At 40.8% G+C, this 22,569-nt stretch overlaps 1 protein-coding gene across 1 annotated transcript; it reads left to right on the plus strand.

The window, feature by feature from the left end:
* Nucleotides 1–5,452: 5,452 nt before the first annotated feature.
* On the plus strand, nucleotides 5,453–21,917 carry PERP (p53 apoptosis effector related to PMP22). The gene is made up of 3 exons (XM_065888810.1): nucleotides 5,453–5,645; nucleotides 16,902–17,042; nucleotides 21,247–21,917. The coding sequence occupies exons 1-3, from the start codon at nucleotides 5,453–5,455 to the stop codon at nucleotides 21,471–21,473; spliced, it is 561 nt and encodes a 186-aa protein (XP_065744882.1). The 3' UTR covers nucleotides 21,474–21,917.
* The last annotated feature ends 652 nt before the right edge of the window (nucleotides 21,918–22,569 follow it).

Here is a 22,569-nt window from a genome sequence, read left to right on the forward strand (position 1 = left end):
GCCATTTGAACTCTGCACAGGTTGAGGTTAAATTGTCTGAGGGAGAATCCAGGTGGTGCCATCTTGCTGGAAGTTGGTCTAAAGGTTTGAAGCACAGAGGAAAAGTATGCACTGGAGATATGTATTTTCAAGTCATGAGTATGTAGGTAGGGGTTGAAATCATGAAAGTGGATGATGTAACTCAAAGCAAATGTATAGAAGGAACAGAAGAGTGGTGAAAGGAAAGAAGCCCAGAGAACGCAACCCTGGATGAAGGCAGGGGCAGAGGAAGACTAGCACAGTAAGGACACAGGGAAGGGGTGGATGGAGAGCTAGCGTGAAAGAAAAAGACATCTCTGACAGCTGGTAGTTGGCCTGGCAACCAATAGCTAGGCTATGACGATCCAATGCCGAGCATAACTAATTTCACAGACTGTTAACACCAGACAAGGTTACTCTGTAATTGTGGTAGCACAAGACAAAAACAAGACCACTCCATAATTAGATTTGAATGCAGAAAAAACAAAAACACCATGCAATTCTTCCTGACATAATGTAACTCAGAACAAAACACCCACTTCCTTGAATCCTCTTCAAAATCACCCAATAGAAGCCTAAATCTTATTACTAGCCCCCCCAACACCCTCTCACTGAGACATCCTCATGGAGTACAACCTCCCTAGCTGCAGTGAGTCAGTAAATCTAACTTTATTTGACTATCAGTGTGTTCCTGGTGGTCTTTGGCACTGGAATTTAACTTTTTTTTTTTGCAGTCCGCGGGCCTCTCACTGTTGTGGCCTCTCCCGTTGCGGAGCACAGGCTCCGGACGCACAGGCTCGGCGGCCATGGCTCACGGGCCTAGCCGCTCTGCGGCATGTGGGATCTTCCTGGACCAGGGCACGAACCCGTGTCCCTGCATCGGCAGGCGGACTCTCAACCACTGCGCCACCAGGGAAGCCCCTAACATCTTTATAGAAGCCAAGAGAGTAGAAAGCTTCATGGAGGGAAATATTAAAGTATCTATTGCCACAAAGAGGCCAATGATATCCATTGAATTTGGCAAATAGCTTACTGGTGACCTTTGTGAGAGCAGTTTTAGTAGGATATTGGGAGTAGATGCAGTGGTGTGCTCTTACTAGCTCGAGACAAATGATTATATATATTCTTCCTAACTCTGTGTTCAGTGACATCAAATTGGTAGCTGGAAATCAGCCATGGGAGAGTAGCTACCCCACAGAAATTGGCAAATACTATATGGCAAGGATTTTTTTTTTCTTCAGAGAGTTGGTTGTTAAACTTTGGCCATCACATCACTAGGTAGAAGGAAAATTACAGTTGGCTGAGGAAGGAAAATGGAGAGAGAGAGAGTAGTAATAATTAAAAGGTTGCATAAGCCAGGGAGAAGAGATTGGATAAGGATTAGAGGGGAAATACAGGGTCAGCAAGAACCAGAACTCAGACTACCTGATTTTCTGTTCAGTGCTTGTTTTACCATCACCTCTTTACCGCACTGCTGTCAGTTTGGTTTATTAGTGAGGACGTGACAACTTACACGGGGGTCATTTCACTACAGCTTGGGAGAGAACTGGCAGTGGTTTGGATGCTTTTGAGGGCAAGGAGAGGAGAGAAAGAAGGAAACTTCTGGAGGAATAGCTCCCAAACTCTAATGAGTGGCTGTTATAAACAGTACTGTCTCTGGTGTCAAGCTGGGTGGCGTGTGGCTTTGCCACTCAGGGACTGTGTGGTCTTGAGAAAGCTGCTAAACTTCTTTGTGCCCCAGTCTTATCATCTATATGCAGGCGATAGTGGTACACACCTCATAGGGTGGGTGTGAAAAACTTACTGGCACATAGCAAACTCCCAGCAAATGTGAGTCAGCTATTATTATTACTGTTACTTTTTCTGGACAGGAGGGTAAAACAACTAAAAATTTTCACTTTAAAATGATATATTTATGTATTTTTGTTTATAACACTCATTGCTTTTATAACCATAAACCCCCCAGATTTATAAAAATAGAAACTTTTTTCAGGAACAATTTACGTTGTTGGGTGTTCTGCAATCCATATATTATCCAGTAGGGGGCGCTATTTAACCATCTACTGTCCACTATAATCCATCATTTCAGGAATATGGCTGGGTGAATGATTGCATTGTCTATGGTAATGATTTACTGTTAATATTCATACATAGAATTTGCCCCTTACAAACATGAAAAGCCCCATTTCCAGCCTTATTAAAATGGAAAACCTATGTGAAAATCATCATCATAAGCATCATCACCAACACTTTTGTTGCAGCTTACTATGTGTGGGCATTTTACATATATTAGCTCTTTTGATACTTATTACAATGCTGTGGGGTGGGCACCATCCATTCTATAGATGGGGAGACTGAGGCACAGAGAAGTTAAGTGGCCCAACGTCACACAGCTAGTATGAGAAAGGGTCTGAACCTGAGCTATCTGGTTCCACAGTCTGGGAATCACGTGTGAGGTACGTTATTGTTGGAACCCAACCAGGGTCAGTTTGGGTCTCTTCCAGAAATTCTGAAGAGTACTTTCCTTGCTTTCACTTCAGCATTAATGAGCTCTATTCCTCCAATCTACTGAAACAAGACAAAGAAATCATATCTCGTCCAAAATTATCTGAAGATGTTAAGACACCAGTGAAACTCTCAATTTGTTTGAAATCACTTTGCCTGCAATCGGTACTTTATTTGATTTGTAAGAATATGATTTTTCGTCACAAATATATTATACAGCTAATAAAACAAATATTTTCATTACTTTTGAAAACTGAGAGCATTTTCTTCACACAGTCTATACCGTATGCAGTTAACTCTCGGCAGAATAGCCCCTCGTGCTATTTTCTAAAAAAAAAATTAATTTTTTGGGCTGTGTTGGGTCTCCGTTGTTGCACGTGGGCTTTCTCTAGTTGCAGGCAGCAGGGGCAACTCTTTGTTGCGGTGCGCGGGCTTCTCACTGCGGTGGCTTCTCATTGCGGAGAATGGGGTCTAGGCATGTAGGCTTCAGTAGTTGGAGCACGTGAGCTCAGTAGTTGTGGCTCACGGGCTCTGGAGCGCAAGCTCAGTAGTTGTGGTGCACGGGCTTAATTGCTCCGCGGCATGTGGGATCTTCCCGGACCAGGGATTGAACCCGTGTCCCCTGCATTGGCAGGTGGATTCCTAACCACTGCACCACCAGGGAAGCCCCTTTGTGTTACTTCTGAAAGTGAAAATTTTTGTTTTTAATGAAAATATGTGAAGCTGGTTTGTGTAAAATGAAGGCTGGGGAAATTATTTCAGGTGGTTTCAGACACTAACTTTCTCAGTAATTTTATTTTATTCATCCTCAAAAATTGCCAGAGAACTGCATAATACAAAATATAGTATTTTGTTTCTATTGAGAATACCAAACTGAAATATAGGAGACTAAATTTTAAACACTGCTAAATATTTCCCACTTCTTTCATTTTAAATTAATGGAAAAAGTAAGGGATTCACATCTGAGAAATGCAAATCAAACCCACAGTGAGATATTTCCTCATGCCTGTCAGAATGGCTATCAACAAAAAGACCAAGGATAACAAATGTTTGTGAGGATGTGCAGAAAAGGGAACCCTCCTACACTGTTGGTGGAAAAGTAAATTGGTATAGCCACTATGGAAAACAGTATGGAGGTTCCTCAAAAAACTAAAAATAGAACTATCATATGAGCCAGCAATTCCGCTCCTGGGAATGTATCTGAAGAAAAGGAAAACACTAATTCAAAAAGATACATGCACTCCAATGTTCACTGCAGCATTATTTACAATATCCAAGATATGAAAGCAACGTAGTGTCCATCAACAGATGAATGAATAAAGATGTGGGGTGTATATATATATATATATAATATTAAAAAAGAATGAAATTTTGCCATTTGTAACAACATGGATGAACTTGGAGGGTATTATGCTTAGTGAAATAGGTCAGAGAAAGACAAAGACTATATAACTTATATGTGGAATCTAAAGAAATAAAATGAAAGAATAAAACAAAACAGAAAGACTCACAGATATAGAGAACCAGCTAGTGGTTACCAGTGGGAAGAGGGAAGGGGGAGGGGCAAGATAGGGGTAGTGGATTAAGAGGTACACACTTCTATGTATAAAATAAATAAGCTACAAGGATATATTGTACAGCACAGGGAATATAGCCAATATTTTATAATAATTTTAAATGGAATATAATCTATAAAAATACTGAATCACTATGCTGTACACCTGAAACTAACAGAATATTGTAAATCTTCAATTAAATAAAAAGGAAAAGTGATTCAGAATAAATCTTTGGAAGTACAAGGTAAGATATGACCCTCATTGGATATTCTTCACGCTTTGCCCAAGGCCATGGCGGTGCGGACATCGAGAACTTGTTTCTCCTCAGTCCCCCTCCCATCCACACCTGAGGAGTCATGGTGGTGACAGAAGCAGGGCCAGGACACAGGAGGGTGGGGCTTTAGGTGCTGGTTGCATGCTGACATGATATATGATTTTTATTTGGAGAAACCTCAAAACAGGAAATGAAAAGAGTAGATGCAGCGGGGTCTAGATAGGTAAGAGATTTGTGGTAGGGAGTGGACTGTGGCAAAGAGGACCTGAATTTATCCGGAGAAGCCGGGTGGAGCGCTTCTAGGACGGAAATGAGCATTTGCTAATTTCAGTGCGTTCACGCATAAAATGTTCATTGTGTCCCCCTTGAGACCCAGACACAGTGCTGGACACCAGGGATACACAGATTAATAAAACATGGTCTTTCTGTCAAAGAGTTGGCACCCTTGTGGGGAAGGTGGGGATGTAAGCAGTGAAGAGCCTGAAGCAGCCATGGTACAAGGTACAAAGGTGGACCCCAGCAGGAATCGCCCAGCCCTGCCGGGTAGGGTCAGGGACCGGCTCCTGGGTTCGGTACACGCGCTTAGAGTGCGGCAATGACTCCTGTCCAATGTGAACACTCATCTCAAATGGCTCGAAACTTAAATATCGTATTGTTGAAAATCAGACTGTGATCCGACTTCAGGGGTTAAATATTTAATTGGTGATGCGCAGATTAAAATGTGTACACGTTGAAGCACTGAGAAGAAAAGCACTGGATGCGAGAGGACCAAGTGAGAGGGAAACGAGGCAGTGGGACCCCGCGGCTCCAGGTCTCTCCGGGCAGAGTAAGCTCACACACACCCAGTGTAACCCGAGCCCGGCCCCTCCTCCCCCGCGCGCGCCTGGGCCGGCCGGGCAGGTCTGGGCGGTGCGCTTTGAGTCACCGGAATCTAGGTGGGGCGGGCGCCTCGCCCCCGAGGCCAGCCCCGAGCCGCGTCCTCCAGGAGCCGCCTCCTCGAGGCCTACCTCCCTTTTGTCGCCCTGCCGGCGCTCTAGGGTCACTCTCCGCCGGCGTCCGAGCCCCACGCTCTCCTCTCCTCTCCACCACCGCCGTCGAGATGCTGGCCTGCGGCCTGGCCTGCGAGCGCTGCAGGTGGATCCTGCCCCTGCTCCTGTTCAGCGCCATCATTTTCGACATCATCGCGTTGGCCGGCCGCGGATGGCTACAGTTGAGCAATACCGAGGAGCACTACTCCTCGTTGTGGTGGCGGTGTACCTCCGATAACAACTGCGAAAGCCTCATGGACTTTGGTGAGTGCCGCCGCCTCCGTGAAGTCCTCCGGGCGGCTGCTGGGCGAGCGCCGGCGCCCTGGGAGTGCGGAAGTCGCCCTGTGAGAATGGACTAAACAGGGTCGAGAAGGGACTGAACAGGGTCGGGGGTAATAGGTGATTCAACAAATCTCTCTTTAGAGCCTAGGTTCATACATCCGACCCGAACAGAATAAAGCAGTAGCAGCTTTCCGTGTCCAAAACCAGGCTCGACACTGGAAGAAAATGGCCCTAGTTCAAACTACGTTTATTCGTAGGGTCTGTCGGTACAGCAAAAGATGATTTCAGCCATTTGCAATGAGTTTGATGAGTAAATGTAATGAACAAAGTATATTTTCTTGAGACCTACGGAAATTTCTTCCCATTACGCCACCTATTTTATATCTTAAAATATGAAATATGCCTTATATTTTAAAATGTATTTAAAATGCGTACCTTCCCTAATGTTGCTGTATTATTCGTTTAACTTGAACTAAGTGAAAGCAGCTCTTCTTCCTTTAAAAAAGCCCTTTAAATCAAAGTTTCAGCAGGGAAGATTTCAGTAGATACTGCAGTGTTTAATGCTTCAGGCTAATTCTTGTTAGAGGGAGTGTCTTTTGGGTTTAGGCCTGGCATTGCTGTTTAGAAAACTTTATTTTAATCTGATTTGAAATCTAAAAAGCAAACACATCTTCTACACCAGCGAAATGAAGCAGAGTTGACAACTTAATATACTGCAGATAGAGTATTTTATTTTTCCAGCATGGAGGAAGCCTCAGGGAACTACCTGTTACTATTACGCGGGACTGGAGAGGAGCTTGCTCTGGGCCGGTACCACCCCCTGCTTTCTCGTAGATGGGAAGAACAGCCGGGGTCTATCGTGATTAGCATTGTGTGAGGGGTTCGGGAGAGGAGGGTTTAAGTATGAGAATAATCAGAAGCTTAAAGTCAACAACTACTGAATGGACCCTTACCGACTGAGTTTAATAGTTTAAAACTGAGAAAGAAGGCTACCCTGCTTTTTTTCCCCATTCTCTGCTAGGACCTTCGACTTGCCCCGCACCTCCAAAGTGGCCCAGGGCTTCAAACCAAACTCTGTTTATTTCTGGGACCCTGTATCAGGGGCTTGGTGCTTTATCTTATCTACTGTGGAATTATTTGGAAGTTCTCCCCAAAAATTTACTCCCCAAAGGAGGCATGGTTCTCCTTAGCAGGTAATAAAATGTAAAGACTAAATGGAATTCCTAACTTTCCTTAAAGTCTGTGTTTTTCATCTCTTAAAGCGCAAAGAGCACACCTGCCAGGGTTTGTATTACCCCAAGTCTTTTAGGTTTTCAAAGGGAATTAATTTCTTTGAAATAATATGTCTCTATCTTCTGGTTAAAATGCAACAGAGTTCAGTATCTTGTAGGGGATTTAGTAGACTTGCTTAAAACAGGTGTGTTTTTAAACAGACTTTGATAATCGTATCTCACTGCAAAGACTAATACAGACCCAAAGAATATTCAGCGATCCTGGGCATATGAATTAAGAAGGTTAGTGTGCCGCGGGGAGAAGGGTGCAGGCAGAGCCTAGATCAGCACTATTGCTGGGACATGATCTGGCCTGCACAGCTCTGGCTGTGACCACAGCCCTCTTGTGAAAAATACACAATGCAATTTTTATTTTTCTTGATTTGCAGGATGAACTCACCTTCCTAGGGTGTGGCTCTTCTAACCTCAGGCTGATAGAGTGCTTTGATATAGAAGGGAGTAAGCGGGTTTTGTTTCTGTTTTCTAATGTTTTAATTAGACAGGAGTCTAAAGCATTAACTTTTTTTAATTGTAGAGAAAAGACAGATCCAGTCAGTGTACAGTTGATGTTTCAATTTGATATAGAAATTGGTCTTTAGAAAAGTTCGGTTCTCCAAGTGAGCCTTGAGGAATCTAGTGCTGCCTCTGTGATGCAGCAAGAATGATTTTCATAAGTGGTCGGTGGCTTTCACATTCCAATTTGGTTATTCTGGTGACCTTTGCAAAGATACTCAAGTGCCAAGGATGTGTTAGACGTGGCTTTTGCTCAAGCCCTAGAATCAAGTAATGAGTCTAGCGCCCACTGTCACTAGGTGACCTTGGGAAGAAGAAAACAGCTATGATTTCACCAGGAGAGGCCCATCCCAGGCTACTGAAGTCAAAGATGAGTTGGAGTGATTATTATACTTCCACTCCGTCTCCTGCCATGGACTGTTGGCTAGTTTTGCCTCACCGGTGTAGAAATTGTGTACTCCTATCCCGTAGGTTGATTATCTAGGCGTCTCTGAACTTTTGAGATGTTCAGATAGCTGCAATTAGGCCTTGCCAAAAACAATATGTTCACATGAGGTCATATTTTATCTAAAACACAGTAAGCAGTTTACACACACTCCCACGTATGTACAAACACAACAAGGAATAAGGTTGATGGCTCTAATTAAAATGATATCTCAATATTGAGAATTAAGTGTGTATAATCACTTTTTAAAAAATTCTTGCTATGTGCTAGAAAATAAACCTTGTGATTTACCACTGTAAACTACAGTATTAAGAAAGTATACCTGTTTATTACAAAGTGCTTCACTATCTCTTTTAGTTGCTGACATTTGTAACAATATGTTCATTTTGCTGGCAGGTATCAGCAATAATACTAAATAATAAAGATTTTTAAAATAAAGGTAAATAGTTCCATAGAATTATGTAAAAAGAAGAATGTTATATTCTTCACTGTCATTAACTTTTTTTTAAAGAATTTCAGATTACCATATCACCTCATTTTTCCTCATCAATGAATCAAATTAAACACTGAATATTTTCTTTTACATAATAGTAACAACTAAATAAATACAAATTCTTGTTTGGATTTTTAAAAAAGTCATGGTTTCTGGTCCTCAAAATTGGAAAAGAAAACTCTAGATTTAAACATTGAAATGATCATTCAGATTTCATGTATAAAGAAAATGCCAAGTTAGGACTTCCCTGGTGGCACAGTGGTTAAGAATCCGCCTGCCAATGCAGGGGACACGGGTTCGAGCCCTGGTCCGGGAAGATCCCACATGCCGCTGAGCAACTAAGCCCGTGGGCCACAACTACAGAAGCCTGCGTGCCTAGAGCCCGTGCTCCACAGCAATGAGAAGCCTGCGTACTGCAACTAGAGAGAAAGCCTGCGCACAGCAACGAAGACCCAACGCAGCCAAAAATAAATAAATAAAAGAAGATGCTAAATTAAATTTGAATCCATGTTCACAGACAGTATTTTTGCACTCCTGGCACCTTCTTTTACAGTTTTAAGAAAGAGTACATCAGGAGGATATTTTCAGCATCAGAGATGTAGATTTCAAGTCCTAAGCAAGCTCTGACTTGTCAGGGTAGAGACTAATGAAGATAAGTTTATGCATAAATTACAGGGACAGCTGAGATGAATTTATGCTCCAAGAATGATGGCGAGGAGTCAGTGTGGCAGCATTGGAGAGCCTTTGCCTTGGATCTGAACTCAGAAGTGCAGAGCCTCATTTTTACCAAAGATACCACATTGAATGTTTTTTACATGAAATCAGCCTTGGATAAGTCACAGAATCAGGTTAATACAGGAAATATTTTTAGATCATCTAGCCCTATGGTTCTTAAATGTACGAGAAATGAGAAAAATATCAGTAGGTATGAAGTTAATAGTTTTACATTAGCCTAAATTCAACTTAAAGGATTTCATTTTGAGATTATGTTCTTGTGGCTTTTTTGCAGAGGGGCAGGGTCACGTATTCAAATGCTCTTATTGTATGAAATTAGGCATTAGTAGGTAGATTAATCTTTGCGGGCATGTGTTCACATTCGTACATAGTAAAACAAAAAGTTGGACACTCTCAATTGATTTTCATAATTAAAAATATATATATGTTGATTTATAAAATCTAGACATCTAGGAACCAGTGATCTTGACCGGTTTTCTCCACATTTGCTGCACTTAGCACTACCAGAGAGCCTCAATCCCTGATTTGTCTTTTCTCCTTGTAAATGGCCAGAGACTCCTAGACTGTTAGATCTAGGAGGGATGAAGAGTGCGCCTACTCAAGCTTTCTCCAAAGCCCACCTATCAGCATCGCCCGTGGCTGATCTGAGCTTCTTCCTGTTGTTCAACAACTTAATTTTCTGCACGATGCTATTTGTTTAAAAGTACCTCTCTTACACCGGCAAGAGGTGAAATGTGCTTCTCTGTAAATTATTCTTTCCAGCCTTCTTCCAACGGACAGATTTTCAAACGTTTGAGGGTAGATTCCAAATTTGCTGCTAGTTATTTCGTCTGAGTTCACACAGAATTTCCTGTATTTTCCCATCTTCCCGTGTAGGATGGTTTCCCCACTCAGACTTTAAAAGAAGGCCATAAGGGGTAAAGTTCCATAAAAACCAATGGGAAAGGGTTATCATCTGGCTCAGTTTCAGGGGAAAATGTAGAGCATGTAAAGAATCTCACACCTACTGTGGAATTTCTCCCCAGAGACCCCGGCATCATTCTTCCTTTAAGCCATTCCTCTCCTGCCTTCCAAACCTTCTGCAGAATCGTTCTTCCTGTGTCGATTTTTTGGGAGGCTTTCCTGAGTCATCCTCCAGATTTTTGCTACTCGTGTGTTACAGACCAGCAGCATCAGTATTATCTGGGAGGTTACTGGATACTTAGCATCTCAGGCCCCACCTACTGAATTGGAATCTGTATTTTAACAAGGTCCCCAGGTGATTCGTAAGCACTTTTAAGTTTCAGAAGCACTGGCCTGTATTGCTGCAGATCTCCTCATTGACTATGCAACAGTCTTTTTGAATATATCATCTACCCATGTGTATATTTATTTGTAGATAGCATCTTTTTTTTTTGAACCTGGAGGATATATATATATATATATTTTTTTTATTGGAGTATAATTGCTTTACAATGGTGTGTTAGTTTCTGATTTATAACAAAGTGAATCAGCTATACATATACATATAGTCCCATATCTCCTCCCTCTTGCATCTCCCTCCCATCCTCCCTATCCCACCCCTGTAGGTGGTCACAAGATAGCATCTTTTTTATTTTTTCAATTATGGTCTTGTCCAGTTTTCAGTTCTGCTTGTGTATGACATAAAGAACTTTATAGAAACAATAGGAAGGAATCTGACAAAATCTTGTATTAATGGGTAGGGCTTTCTGTATTGTTCATAGGTGAATCCTTTGTTCTGGAAAGGAACCATCCTCTACTCTAGTTGGGTGACAATTTGGAATCTGCAGGGCACTGAGTAAGGGGCTAGGCCACAGACTGTTTTGGTCAATGTTTGGTGCCCACATGTAAAGCTACTGAAGAATGCAGCAAATCCATTAAAAGAAATACTAATTTGGGTTGAAAAAGTAATGACAGTCTCCAAAATGTCACCCACGATATAGCAGTAGTGCTCTCCTTGTCTTAAAATAAAAGTTTATTTATTTTTTCTTTTCATAAGCTTAACTTTGATTTATGGTTTCTAGCTTGATATTCAAGGTATTTATTTATTTTTACTTTTATTGCTCTTTTCTTCTCAGTCGATCTTACTGGTCTTTTCCCAGCTGTATTTGCCTTGTAACATCATGTTTTAGTATATAATCTCTGGAAAAACGTATAGCATTATCCCTCATACAAAAAACTTAAAAACATTTTTTAGAAAAAACTCAGAATTTCATTAGTAACCAGTGAATGGTTTCCATGTTGTTGACTTAATGTTGAATCTTTGCAAGCAATAGCAAAATCTGATAAGCCATTCATTACCTAAATGGATCTTTAATGAATCTTATCTAAAGTGGATTTATAATGTTGCTGGTTTCTTTGATAACATAAATTTCTTCAAGTGGTACTTAGAAAATAAACTTAGGACAGAATAAATTATATATATATATGAAACACCAAATTTATCTTCCCTTAAGGAAACAAAACAAAAAACAACATCCCTGCGCAGAAACTCTGTTTACCTGGAGTGCAGCATGCTTTTGTGGTCTCAATTCAGAGAAAGATAATTGACAATGACAATCCTTCCCCAATCCCCTACACACACACACACACACACACACACACACACACACACATTCTGCTTATTTGAATTTAATGATAGTATTTAATTGAATTTAATGATTGGCAGTAACCATGAAAAAAATCTATAGAAATGAGACTATAATTGACCATAGGTCACATACTGAAAGTTACACACTCCTTTTTGGCAGTGCTGCAATCTGTTTTTATAAGGAGATTAATCATCTATCTTAGTTGTTCTCAGATTTTAGTATGGATGTAAGAAATACCAGTAAAATGCGGATTAGGAAAGGCAGAAATTTAGTGTATAAAATATTAATGAAGGACAGACTTGTCTTCAGAATAGATGAAGATGGACTGTCTTCAAAGACCTGAGGACCATCTGTTGATGTTGAATCATGAAAGAAGTAGCTTCAAGATAAGTTTTACAAATTGATGTTTCTCCATTGAGGCTGGTAAATAGGGTACAATTTAGACCAAGGTATAATATAAAAATATATAGTTCCCAAAGGGTTGGGTAAGTTTATAGATATTAGATTCATTCTGGGTGATTAAGGGAGACCAAAGGCACTTAGCCTACAGATTTATCTAAAGTTTTCAAAACGTATGTCATGGAGAATTGCCATGTTGTTAGTCTACATGGCTGTTGGTTCCCTTCTCAGGCAGAATATTGGGCTGGAAGGACCCTGCTCAGACCCGGTAGGATCCATCTCATCATCTTACAACAAAATAGTCATTGACATGAGGCAGCAGATTGCCTTCCTTGTTATCCATCAGTCAGGACCTTCAAAACCATGTCAAGATTTGTATCTTTTTTTTTTTTAGTTGATACCTCATTGTAATTTTTTTTTTACATCTTTATTGGAGTATAATTGCTTTACAATGGTGTGTTAATTTTTGCTTTATAACAAAGTGAATCAGTTATACATATACATATGCTCCCATATCTCTTCCCTCTTGCGTCTCCCTCCCTCCCACCCTCCCTATCCCACCCCTCCAGGCGGTCACAAAGCACGGAGCTGATCTCCCTGTGCTATGCAGCCGCTTCCCACTAGCTATCTACCTTACGTTTGGTAGTGTATATATGTCCATGCCCCTCTCTCTCTTTGTCTCAGCTCACCCTTCCCCCCCCCCCCCATATCCTCAAGTCCATTCTCTAGTAGGTCTGTGTCTTTATTCCTGTCTTACCCTTAGGTTCTTCATGACATTATTTTTTTCTTAAATTCCATATATATGTGTTAGCATACGGTATTTGTCTTTCTCTTTCTGACTTTCTTCACTCTGTATGGCAGACTCTAGGTCTATCCACCTCATTACAAATAGCTCAATTTCGTTTCTTTTTATGGCTGAGTAATATTACATTGTATATATGTGCCACATCTTAAATGATAGTTAAGTGAATCAATGTGGGTGTTTCCACTCTCAAGGAGCAGGTTTTACACGTTCTACTTCCAAGGCAGCCTTTCTCCAGACAGACTGTTGCTTAACTTTCCATTTTGATTTTCTTTAGACTCAGCATTTTAAATAAGGAAGATGCTAATTGAGTTGATTTAACATAACATAGGAAAATTTCTTAAAATGATCTGTTCATATTTACATTCACCTGTTGGTTTTAGGTTAGGTGAATTGGCTTACTATTTCTTTTATTTAATTCCTTTCAAGTACCTGAAACTAAATGTAAATTACACCTCAGCGGTAATGTCAGCGGAAGCAGTAATAGCAATAATCTAACTTTGTATTCATCTTCCTCAAATAAACAGGCAAAATGATTGATGTTACTCTTTATAGCAACATCATACATCATTTATTTAGCTATACTTTAAAAACCTTAATCTGTGATTGTCAAAGTTCGATTACTAAATATGTTCCCTGTTAGCATGCTTCTCCTGTTTTTATTGAAAACTCACATTCTGCTATACAACTGATCTTCCTGTCTGCATTCCTCTGTGTGGCTTATATAGCTGTGTTGCCTTTTCATTGAACAGTTTCAAACATGTGAACTCACCTTAAAAGGAAAACTCAGTGTCTGCTTATTGGAATTTAATGATTTTATTTAATTGAATTTAATGATTGGCAGTAGCCATGCAAAAATCTACAGACATGAGACTGTAATTGACAGTGGGTTACATACTGAAAGTTACATGCTCCAGCTATTTTTATAAGAAGATTAATCATCTCTCTTAGTTGGTCTCAAACTTTAGTATAAATGTAAGAAATACCAGTAAAATGCAGATTCCTTTCCAACTCTGATTCAACATGTCTGGAGGGATGCATAGGAATCCATACCTTTTTTTTTTTTTTTTTTTTGCGGTACGCGGGCCTCTCACTGTTGTGGCCTCTCCCTTTGCGGAGCACAGGCTCTGGACGCGCAGGCTCAGAGGCCATGGCTCACGGGCCCAAACGCTCCGCGGCACGTGGGATCTTCCCGGACCGGGGCACGACCCCGCGTCCCCTGCATCGGCAGGCGGACTTTCAACCACTGTGCCACCAGGGAAGCCCGGAATCCATACTTTTTATAAGCACCACTGATGATTTTGAGTCAGTGGTTTATGGGCTAGACTTCGAGATGGTCTGATTAATTAATGTTCTTTCCAAAGCATGGTCCGTTTTCTCTGGAAAGTTACCTTACTCGAAGGACAAGGCAAAAGTGAGAAAAGAGACTTAATCTCACATTTTGGCTTTATCCATGTCTATCTTAAAATAAAACATTTCTATTTTACCTTGGTCTTACTGATCTCATGGGAAGAGAGCAAGACGTGGAGGAAAGTAATAAAAATTATAAACATATAACTAGGCCCACTCAGGTACTGTCATGACGCCATCCTGACCAGTGCCACTAAGGGGTAATTTGTGTGAAAACACGGTATTTGAGCATGTAAAGTCGTTTCCTTAATTACCTATTATACCCCAGTCATCCCTGAATCTAGATGAAGATTTGGAGGGAGTGTGGAGGCTAGAGAAGGGAACAGGGGAGCTCAGCCCAGGTTTGTCTCTAACAGTTGAAGATGTAAACATGCAGTGGAGAACTGAGGAAGAGTCTTCATGTGACAGTGTAGAACCTTGAGAACGTTGAGTAAAGTGAAAACTTGAGGTACTGGAGAAAGTCATCGGAATACATGAGGACATTTTTGAACAGAGAGGGCTGGAGAATTAACAGCTCCATGACTTTTCACACAAGAGCTCTCATCCTCACCGTAATCTTGAAAGAAGGCATTTTAGCCTTGGTTAACAGAGGAGCAGACTGACAGTGGCTAGTAGGTAATAGAGGCAGGGTATACACGAGGGCAAGCTGGCTCCCAAGCCCTTGTTCTTTCTGCTAGTCCTTAACTTTGTCTAACACTGACCAGTCCAATGACCCCAAATTAAGTCAGGATTTGTTTGCCAGCCAAGCTCGGTTAAAGCTGGAGTAAAACCAGTGCCGAGGTACACGCAGCTCTCCTTTTCAAATGCAATAAAGAGAAATAGGTTAAGGGTGCATGTTCATCCATTAATGAATGAGTGGGTAAACATAATGTGGGCTATCCATACAATAGAATAATTATTGGTCATAAAAAGGAATGCAGGGCTCCCCTGGTGGCGCGGTGGTTGAGAGTCCGCCTGCCGATGCAGGGGACACGGGTTCGTGTCCCGGTCCGGGAAGATCCCACATGCCGCAGAACGGCTGGGCCCGTGAGCCATGGCCGCTGAGCCTGCGCGTCCAGAGCCAGTGCTCTGCAACGGGAGAGGCCACAACAGTGAGAGGCCCGCGTACCGCAAAAAAAAAAACAAACAAAAAGCAAAAAACAAACAGAAAAGCAGTCCTAATCCATGCTGTTCCAACATGGGTGAACCTTGAAGACATTATGCTAAGTGAAAGCGTAAGACAGTCACAAAGGCCACATAGTATATAATTCCTTTTATATGAAATGTCCAGAATAAGCAAATTTATAGAGACAGAAAGTAGATCAGAAGGTGAAGGAAGTGGGGAGGAGAAGGGCACTGCTAACGGACATGGGGTTTCTCTTTGGGGTGATGAAAATTTTGGAATTGAAAGTGGTGATGGTTGCACAACCCTGTGAATGGAGTGAAAACTACAGAATTGTATGCTTTAAATGGATGAATTTTCTAGTATGTAACTTATATCTTAAAAGAAAAGAAAAAAGAGTCCTGTTCTGGATTCAGACAGTCTGGAAATCAAACTTGGCTGCCAGCTGTGTGGCTCTGGGCAGGTTATGTGGACTCTCAAAGGCTTAGTATAATCTCACTTCTAAAATAGAAATGATAACAGAGTGTGAACCTTAAAAAGTTATTGTGAGGATTCAGGTTGCTAAGGCATGGCGGGTTCTTAGCCCAGTACCTGGTACAGAGCGATTACTTCGTACATGTCAGTTACTGCCTCTAGAGAGAAGGTTGTGTGGGAAGAGATTTTAGGAATCAGTGCAGTTTGAACAATAAGAATGATTGGCTGGAATCCTTAGCTTGGGAGTCATGACTCTTCTCTTCCCACAGGGGCAGAGCAGAATGACCCAGGGCTAGAGCTGCCCATGTAGATCTTCAAACCTAGAACTCAATTTCCACCTCATCCTTATTGTTTTTAGGGCCCATGTCAATAATTGAGAATTATTGTGCGATAAATTCTGAATACTTCACAAGTTAAAATTTAGAAATGTTGTTTGCACCTAAACTTGTTATAAAAAGCACAGCTAGCTACTTTACAATTAAATTGTTTTATTTGATATCTCTGTCTAGTCATACGTACTATGAGTTTTCAGTAATTATTTTTGCATGGGACCAAACCTTAATATGGAAAAAAGATCCTTTTAAAGGTATTTGAAACAGTTCCTGAAGAGATTGTAATTTGGATTGTGCCATAGTAAAAATGTTGTTTATTGTGGTCATGTTATAGTAGAACTTGAGTGACTCTTTTAAATATACCTGTTTATATGCCAGTTTATTAAATGAGATACAGTTTAATGTAGTTTACTTTTCATTTTGGAGGTATAAACATTTGCCCCAAAACTGAGGGGATAAGGCATTACTGCATATCAGTATGTTAATGTCCTACCTATGAATTTGCCTATTCTTCCCTTAAAATATGGAGATGCTTAAGTATTGTCTAAAGAAAATCTGTTTTTCCACCCAAATACAATTAGTAGAAAGAAGAAAAAAACCCCATTGATGCTTTGATAAGTAACTTTAAATTTGGCTTGTCTGCCTTACTAATTGCTGTTTCTTTCTTATAGCGTGGGGAAAGGCAGTTGCCGCCATGCTCTTCTGTGGCTTCATCATCCTGGTGATCTCTTTCATCCTCTCTTTCTTTGCCCTCTGCGGATCCCAAATGCTTGTCTTCCTGAGAATGATTGGAAGCCTCCTGGCCCTGGCTGGTAAGACTGTGCGCCAGCAATCCTTTCTTCCTATCAGCAGGGGACATCAATATAATAATGTCCACGCCACAAAGAAGATCTCTGACAATACAGTTCCTGATCTGTTCTCGGAAAATGTGTCACCAAAGGCAGAAGTAACAGAGGAGAGATGTATTTTAAGAGCTGGATCCCTTTTATCCTCTGCCTGAGACAGCGTTCCATGTCCCCCATCCAAGTGAGGAAGGTTGTCACTCTACCTGCTGGTATCTCTCGTAGATGACCCCATGCCCTTGACACCCCTGCCCCGAGGGACCAGGGTTGGAAGTGCAGTGTCTCCATAGTGGTCCCAGGCTGGCCTCCCATGAGCCCCATGCCTGAGGGGACTGGAATGTCCCTGAACCATTGCACTTGTTGAAGGCGTTCTGCAGTCCTAGGATGTGGTGGGTCACAGAAGGGTTTTCTGCAGTGGGATGGGGCATCTGGGAGGGGCCAGATCTGGAACTGCCTCTTTGCAGCTTAGAGCCAGGGTTGGGGGGATGGGAAACTTAGTTATGCAGCTGGGTGGGGCTTGGAGAGATCATTTATTAAGGGAATATCAGAACTAGCAAGAATCTAGGGGCAAGAATTATTTAAAATTTTAGGTGGGCGCCTGGCAGTAGGGAAGTCTGCCAAAGGAGCAGGACCCCAGCCACAGAGCTGGATTTAGATGCAAATCTGGATTTCCTGAGGAGGGGAAAGAAGAAGAAGATGCTGTTAAGGGCAAAGTGAGGCGGCCACAGTCCATTTCTCAAGCTACTAACTTAGGCTCATGGAACAAATGCCGAAGTCCAGCCACAGACCTGGGGTATAAATACAAAGTGAGCATATGGTTTTGGAAACAAGTCAGAAGCCCTGTAACTAGAGGGGTCCATAGGATCAAGCCTGAGCCTGAGTGGGACTGCTGTGCGCAGGGTTCCCTGAGTACAAAGAAGGTGATGGCAGGATCTAGGGCAGGATAAGTGAGGAGCAAAAAGGCCCTGGCTGGGAGGAAGGAGGTAGCCTCCGAGAACCAGCCAGTGCAGGTCTAACCGTCCCCTGTACATTTAAAAATGTCTCCTGATTCAAAATAAAGTTTACTCGAGTGTTCCTCATGTTTCAAACTTTGCTTTTGGAATAATATTTTAGAATCAGAAATGGCTAGGAATCACAAAACGTATGAAGAATCTTGTTGAATCCCCCCTCCACTTTTATTTGGTGTTCTGTAGTTCAAATTTACAAGACCTTATCAAAGAAACAATTTGATGTAGCTTCCTATCACATGTCTTAGAAGACTAGGTAGATGCCTATATAAATCACCATTAGAAATAACACTGTGACATTAACGTTCATTGAAGAATCCTTTATGACCCATCAATTCCACTTCTAGGTATATATCCAAAAGAACCAAAAGCAGGGATTTGAATAGGTACTTGTACGTCCATGTTCGTAGCGGCATTATTCACAATAGCCAAAAGGTGGAAACAACCCAAGTGTTCCGCAGCAGAAAAATACATAAACGAAAGGTAGTCCATGCGTACAATGGAATGTCATTCAGCCATAAAAAGGAATGAAATTTTGATGTGAGCTCCAACATGGACGGACCTTGAAAACGTTACGCTGAAAGAAATAAGGTAGATACAGAAGGACGAATATTCTATGATTTCACTTGTATGAAGTACCTGGAATAGGCAAATTCACAGAGACAGAAAGTCGATTGGAGGTTACCAGCAGCCGAGGGGAGCGGGTAATGGGTACATATTGTGGATGTTGAAAGTGTTTTAGGTATGGATAGTGGTGATGATTACACAACATTGTGAATGCATTTAATGCCACTGAATCGAACACTTAGCAAATGGCTAAAATGATAAATATTACGTTGAGTATATTTTACCAAAATTAAAAGAAATTGTAGTAAAACTCTTCTGTCCACCTTAACATTAAAACATTAAGATCGAGTAATCGCCATCTCTAGCTAACAGGGTTGCAGGAGTTATTGTAAAAAAAACTCGCTCTGGTGAGTTTCGATAGATAAACAGCTGAACTGTCCTGCTTAACCCCGTGTTCTCATTTTACAATTTAATTCTCCCCTTCTTCAAAGTTGGACAAGTGGAATGGGAAATGTTTAATAGAAAAATAAAAAGCCTAGAAATCTCAATACATTTTTAGTGGTAATAATGTTGAATAAGCCCTACTTGAATTTTAAGATATATTTCATAACAATTCTTTTTAATGTGATGTATATTATTGGGTTAAAATCAGAATAACTGAACACCAATACAATTTAGATTTTGTAAAAATTGATCCAAACCATTACAAGAACTTTATGTGATGAACCAAAATGGGTAAATAACAATGCTTAACATTTATTACTAGGCATATTAGAGAAAAATGCAGAGACGTGTTCCTTTTGTGTCATACACAATGATTTGCAGAAAATGACAAACTTAACTAGTGAGAGTTTGTTATTTAAACTAGACAGAAAGTGGGACTTCCCTCGTGGTCCAGTGGGTAAGACTCTGAACTCCCAGTGCAGAGGGCCCGAGTTTGATCCTTGGTGGGGGAACTAGATCCCACATGCGTGCCACAACTAAGAGTTCGCATGTTGCAACTAAGAAGACCACATGCCACAACTAAGAGTCCGCATGCCACAACTGAAAAAAAAAAAAAGATCCTGCATGCCACAACTAAGACCTGGTGCAGCCAAAATAAATAAATAAATATTTTAAAAAAATAAATAAAGTAGACAGGAACCAGAGAAATATCTAAGATCTACACTAAGATTGCCTTTCACAAGTTGCCAAAGAAGAACATTTTAAGTTGGGAAATAGAAGCAACAAATCAAGATGTGGAAACATCTACAGCCTTTCTAGTAATTTAAAAAAAAAAAAGAAAACTAGTTAAGGGTATATCTGTGGAGCTAGTAGAAAAAAATTAAGGTGAAATAAAAGTGGTGGCGAGGACTGTTCACTCCCTGACATACTCCTGGGAGCTCAGCCAGCTGATCCCTCTTTGTGAAGAGTAGCGTCTGAGTGTCACAGAGCTAAAATCTGCTTATACCCAAAGTCATGGCAATGCACATACTAAATACTAGGTAAAAATATGCATAGCATAGCATAGCATGTGTATACTCATTAGAGCTTTATAGAATTAGGCATGTTCATTGAAAAAGACTACAAAGTAGATTTAATAAATTCCTTTTATTTTTAAGCAATGTAAATTGTTAATACATGATTAATAATAATTGTAATAATGTGACTCATATCAAAGAGTTTAGAAATTTTTTTGACATATGCTTTCCTTCCCGTATCTTCCCTTTCACTTTTTTTTTTTTTTTTTTGCGGTACGCAGGCCTCTCACTGTTGTGGCCTCTCCCGTTGCGGAGCACAGGCTCCAGACGCGCAGGCTCAGCGGCCATGGCTCACGGGCCCAGCCGCTCCGCGGCATGTGGGATTTTCTCGGACCGGGGCACGAACCCGTGTCCCCTGCATCAGCAGGCAGACTCTCAACCACTGCGCTACCAGGGAAGCCCCCCTTTCACTTTTTAAAGCACTGTGGTTATTCCCCTCTTTTGCTTCTATTTCCCCAGAGGCTGGAACGCTCTTCTTCCTCTCCTCCATCTCTTCATTTCTATTTATTCTTCAGATTCCCCCTTCCTCTGCAGGCTTTTCTTCTGATTCTCCCATTGATCATTCGCATCACTGATTCATTGTTTTATTTAGTCATTTATTTATTGAATGAATATTCCTCTATCTGTGTCTGTGTGTGCATACACACAGACATATGTATATGTACATATGTTTTATTTTGCTAACACTGATAATATTAACTTATGTTTGGCACAGGAAAAGCAAAGATGAAAAAGTAGGCTCTCCTCTACCCTCTTGCTTCCTATTGCACACCACAATTCAGCACGTTTTAGCTTAGTATATATAATGCTTACATAGGTACATGAATCTCTAATTTTCTGTCTGTATTTCATATACTCAGTATTCTACTCAGTGCCAGGTATCTCTGACACACAATATTCAGTCATCTTTTTTGGCTTATGATTAACTAGACTCCCCCAGCCCCTTTTATCAGCATTATTTAGGTGGATTTAATACTTATTTTAAGGCAAAAATGTTGTGGAAGAGGAAATAATCTGTTGTTATCATGCATTCATTCATTCATACATTCATACGTTGTATTTTTTTTTCCTTCCTTTTAGCTGTGCTCCAGATCATCGCCCTGGTAATTTACCCTGTGAAGTACAACCAGACCTTTAACTTGGCTAACAGCTCTGCTGGCATTTACATCTATAACTGGGCCTACGGCTTTGGGTGGGCGGCCACGATTATCCTGATTGGCTGTGCCTTCTTCTTCTGTTGCCTCCCCAACTATGCAGATGACCTGCTGGGCAATGCCAAGCCGAGGTACTTCTACACATCTCCCTAAGGTGGGGAATGAGCAGAAGAACATCACTGCTGCTGAGATGGATTCCAGAGAAAGAAACTGTTTCCCCTGGAATACTCTGAACCTATGTTTGGGGCAGTGTTCATATCATTAAACTATAGTCAAAATGCTACAATACTTTGGGAGAGAATATTTCTTAAATAGTTTTAGAGTTTCATATTCATCTTTTATCTGTGATCTGTAGAGTTAAACAAGACTTACTTCTTTTAACTAATTACCTAATTACTAATATGCCAGTGGTTTCCTTATATCTAGCCATACCATTTATATTGCATTTGTAAAAGAATATGAGAAGGAAACTTACGTAATTTATAAGGTAAAAATGAGAAGGCTTCAGAGATTTGAGTAATCTGATCAGGTTTCTGTTTTTCCCAGATGGAATGAACTGGGTCTATTAAGGACTAAGGAGAAGAGGAAGATATTGGTAAAAATTGCCAGTGACCAAATATTCTAAAAGAAATGCAAAAAATAAATATTTTTTCAAACCTTCAGCTATTAAAAGAAGCAAAATCATTTCCTAAATGCATATCATTTGTGAGGATTTCTAATTAACATCATGAATAACTGATTTGGGGCTAAGCTTCCCGTTAACTTGATATGGCATCTAGGAAAGTATTCTTTCATAGCCAAAGCCTGTTGCAGTAGTAAGACCTCCTTAAGTAGTGAAATCTTAAGATGAAATTTTCTCTTTTAAAGTGGTTTGTAGGGTTGGGGTGTGGTAAAGTGCTACTAATAATTCTGTGCTGTTTGGTGTCTATATGTTCTAGACTAGGGCAGACTGGATCAAAAGGTGGATTGGTCTAATTCGTCGTAACCTCTAGGTAGGATTAGGTTGTTTAGTAAACCATTAGGAGGGCCATTTCCTTCACAAAAGTAACATTAAAAGAGCCTAAAGAGAAGAAATGGCTTGAATTTTTCGTCTTAGGCTTGACCAGGCTCTAATCATGTAGACACAGCTTCTGATAAATTGCAGCTGTAATCAAAAACTCAAATACGGTTAAAAACCTGGTTTCCCTTGGTAAACAGATTAAAAATATCTGAGGTAAAACATGCAACAGGAGAATTCAGGGATGTGGGA

Source organism: Phocoena phocoena, chromosome 12 (genome assembly GCF_963924675.1).
Source record: "Phocoena phocoena chromosome 12, mPhoPho1.1, whole genome shotgun sequence".
NCBI lineage: Eukaryota > Metazoa > Chordata > Mammalia > Artiodactyla > Phocoenidae > Phocoena > Phocoena phocoena.

What these genes read in the sequence shown, in the direction of transcription:
- PERP (XM_065888810.1), top strand. Translation starts at nt 5,453, where the DNA reads ATGCTGGCCTGCGGCCTGGCCTGCGAGCGCTGCAGGTGGATCCTGCCC. An exon ending in CGAAAGCCTCATGGACTTTG is followed by an intron (nt 5,646 to 16,901) that starts GTGAGTGCCGCC and finishes TCTTTCTTATAG; the next exon opens with CGTGGGGAAAGGCAGTTGCC. An exon ending in AAGCCTCCTGGCCCTGGCTG is followed by an intron (nt 17,043 to 21,246) that starts GTAAGACTGTGC and finishes CCTTCCTTTTAG; the next exon opens with CTGTGCTCCAGATCATCGCC.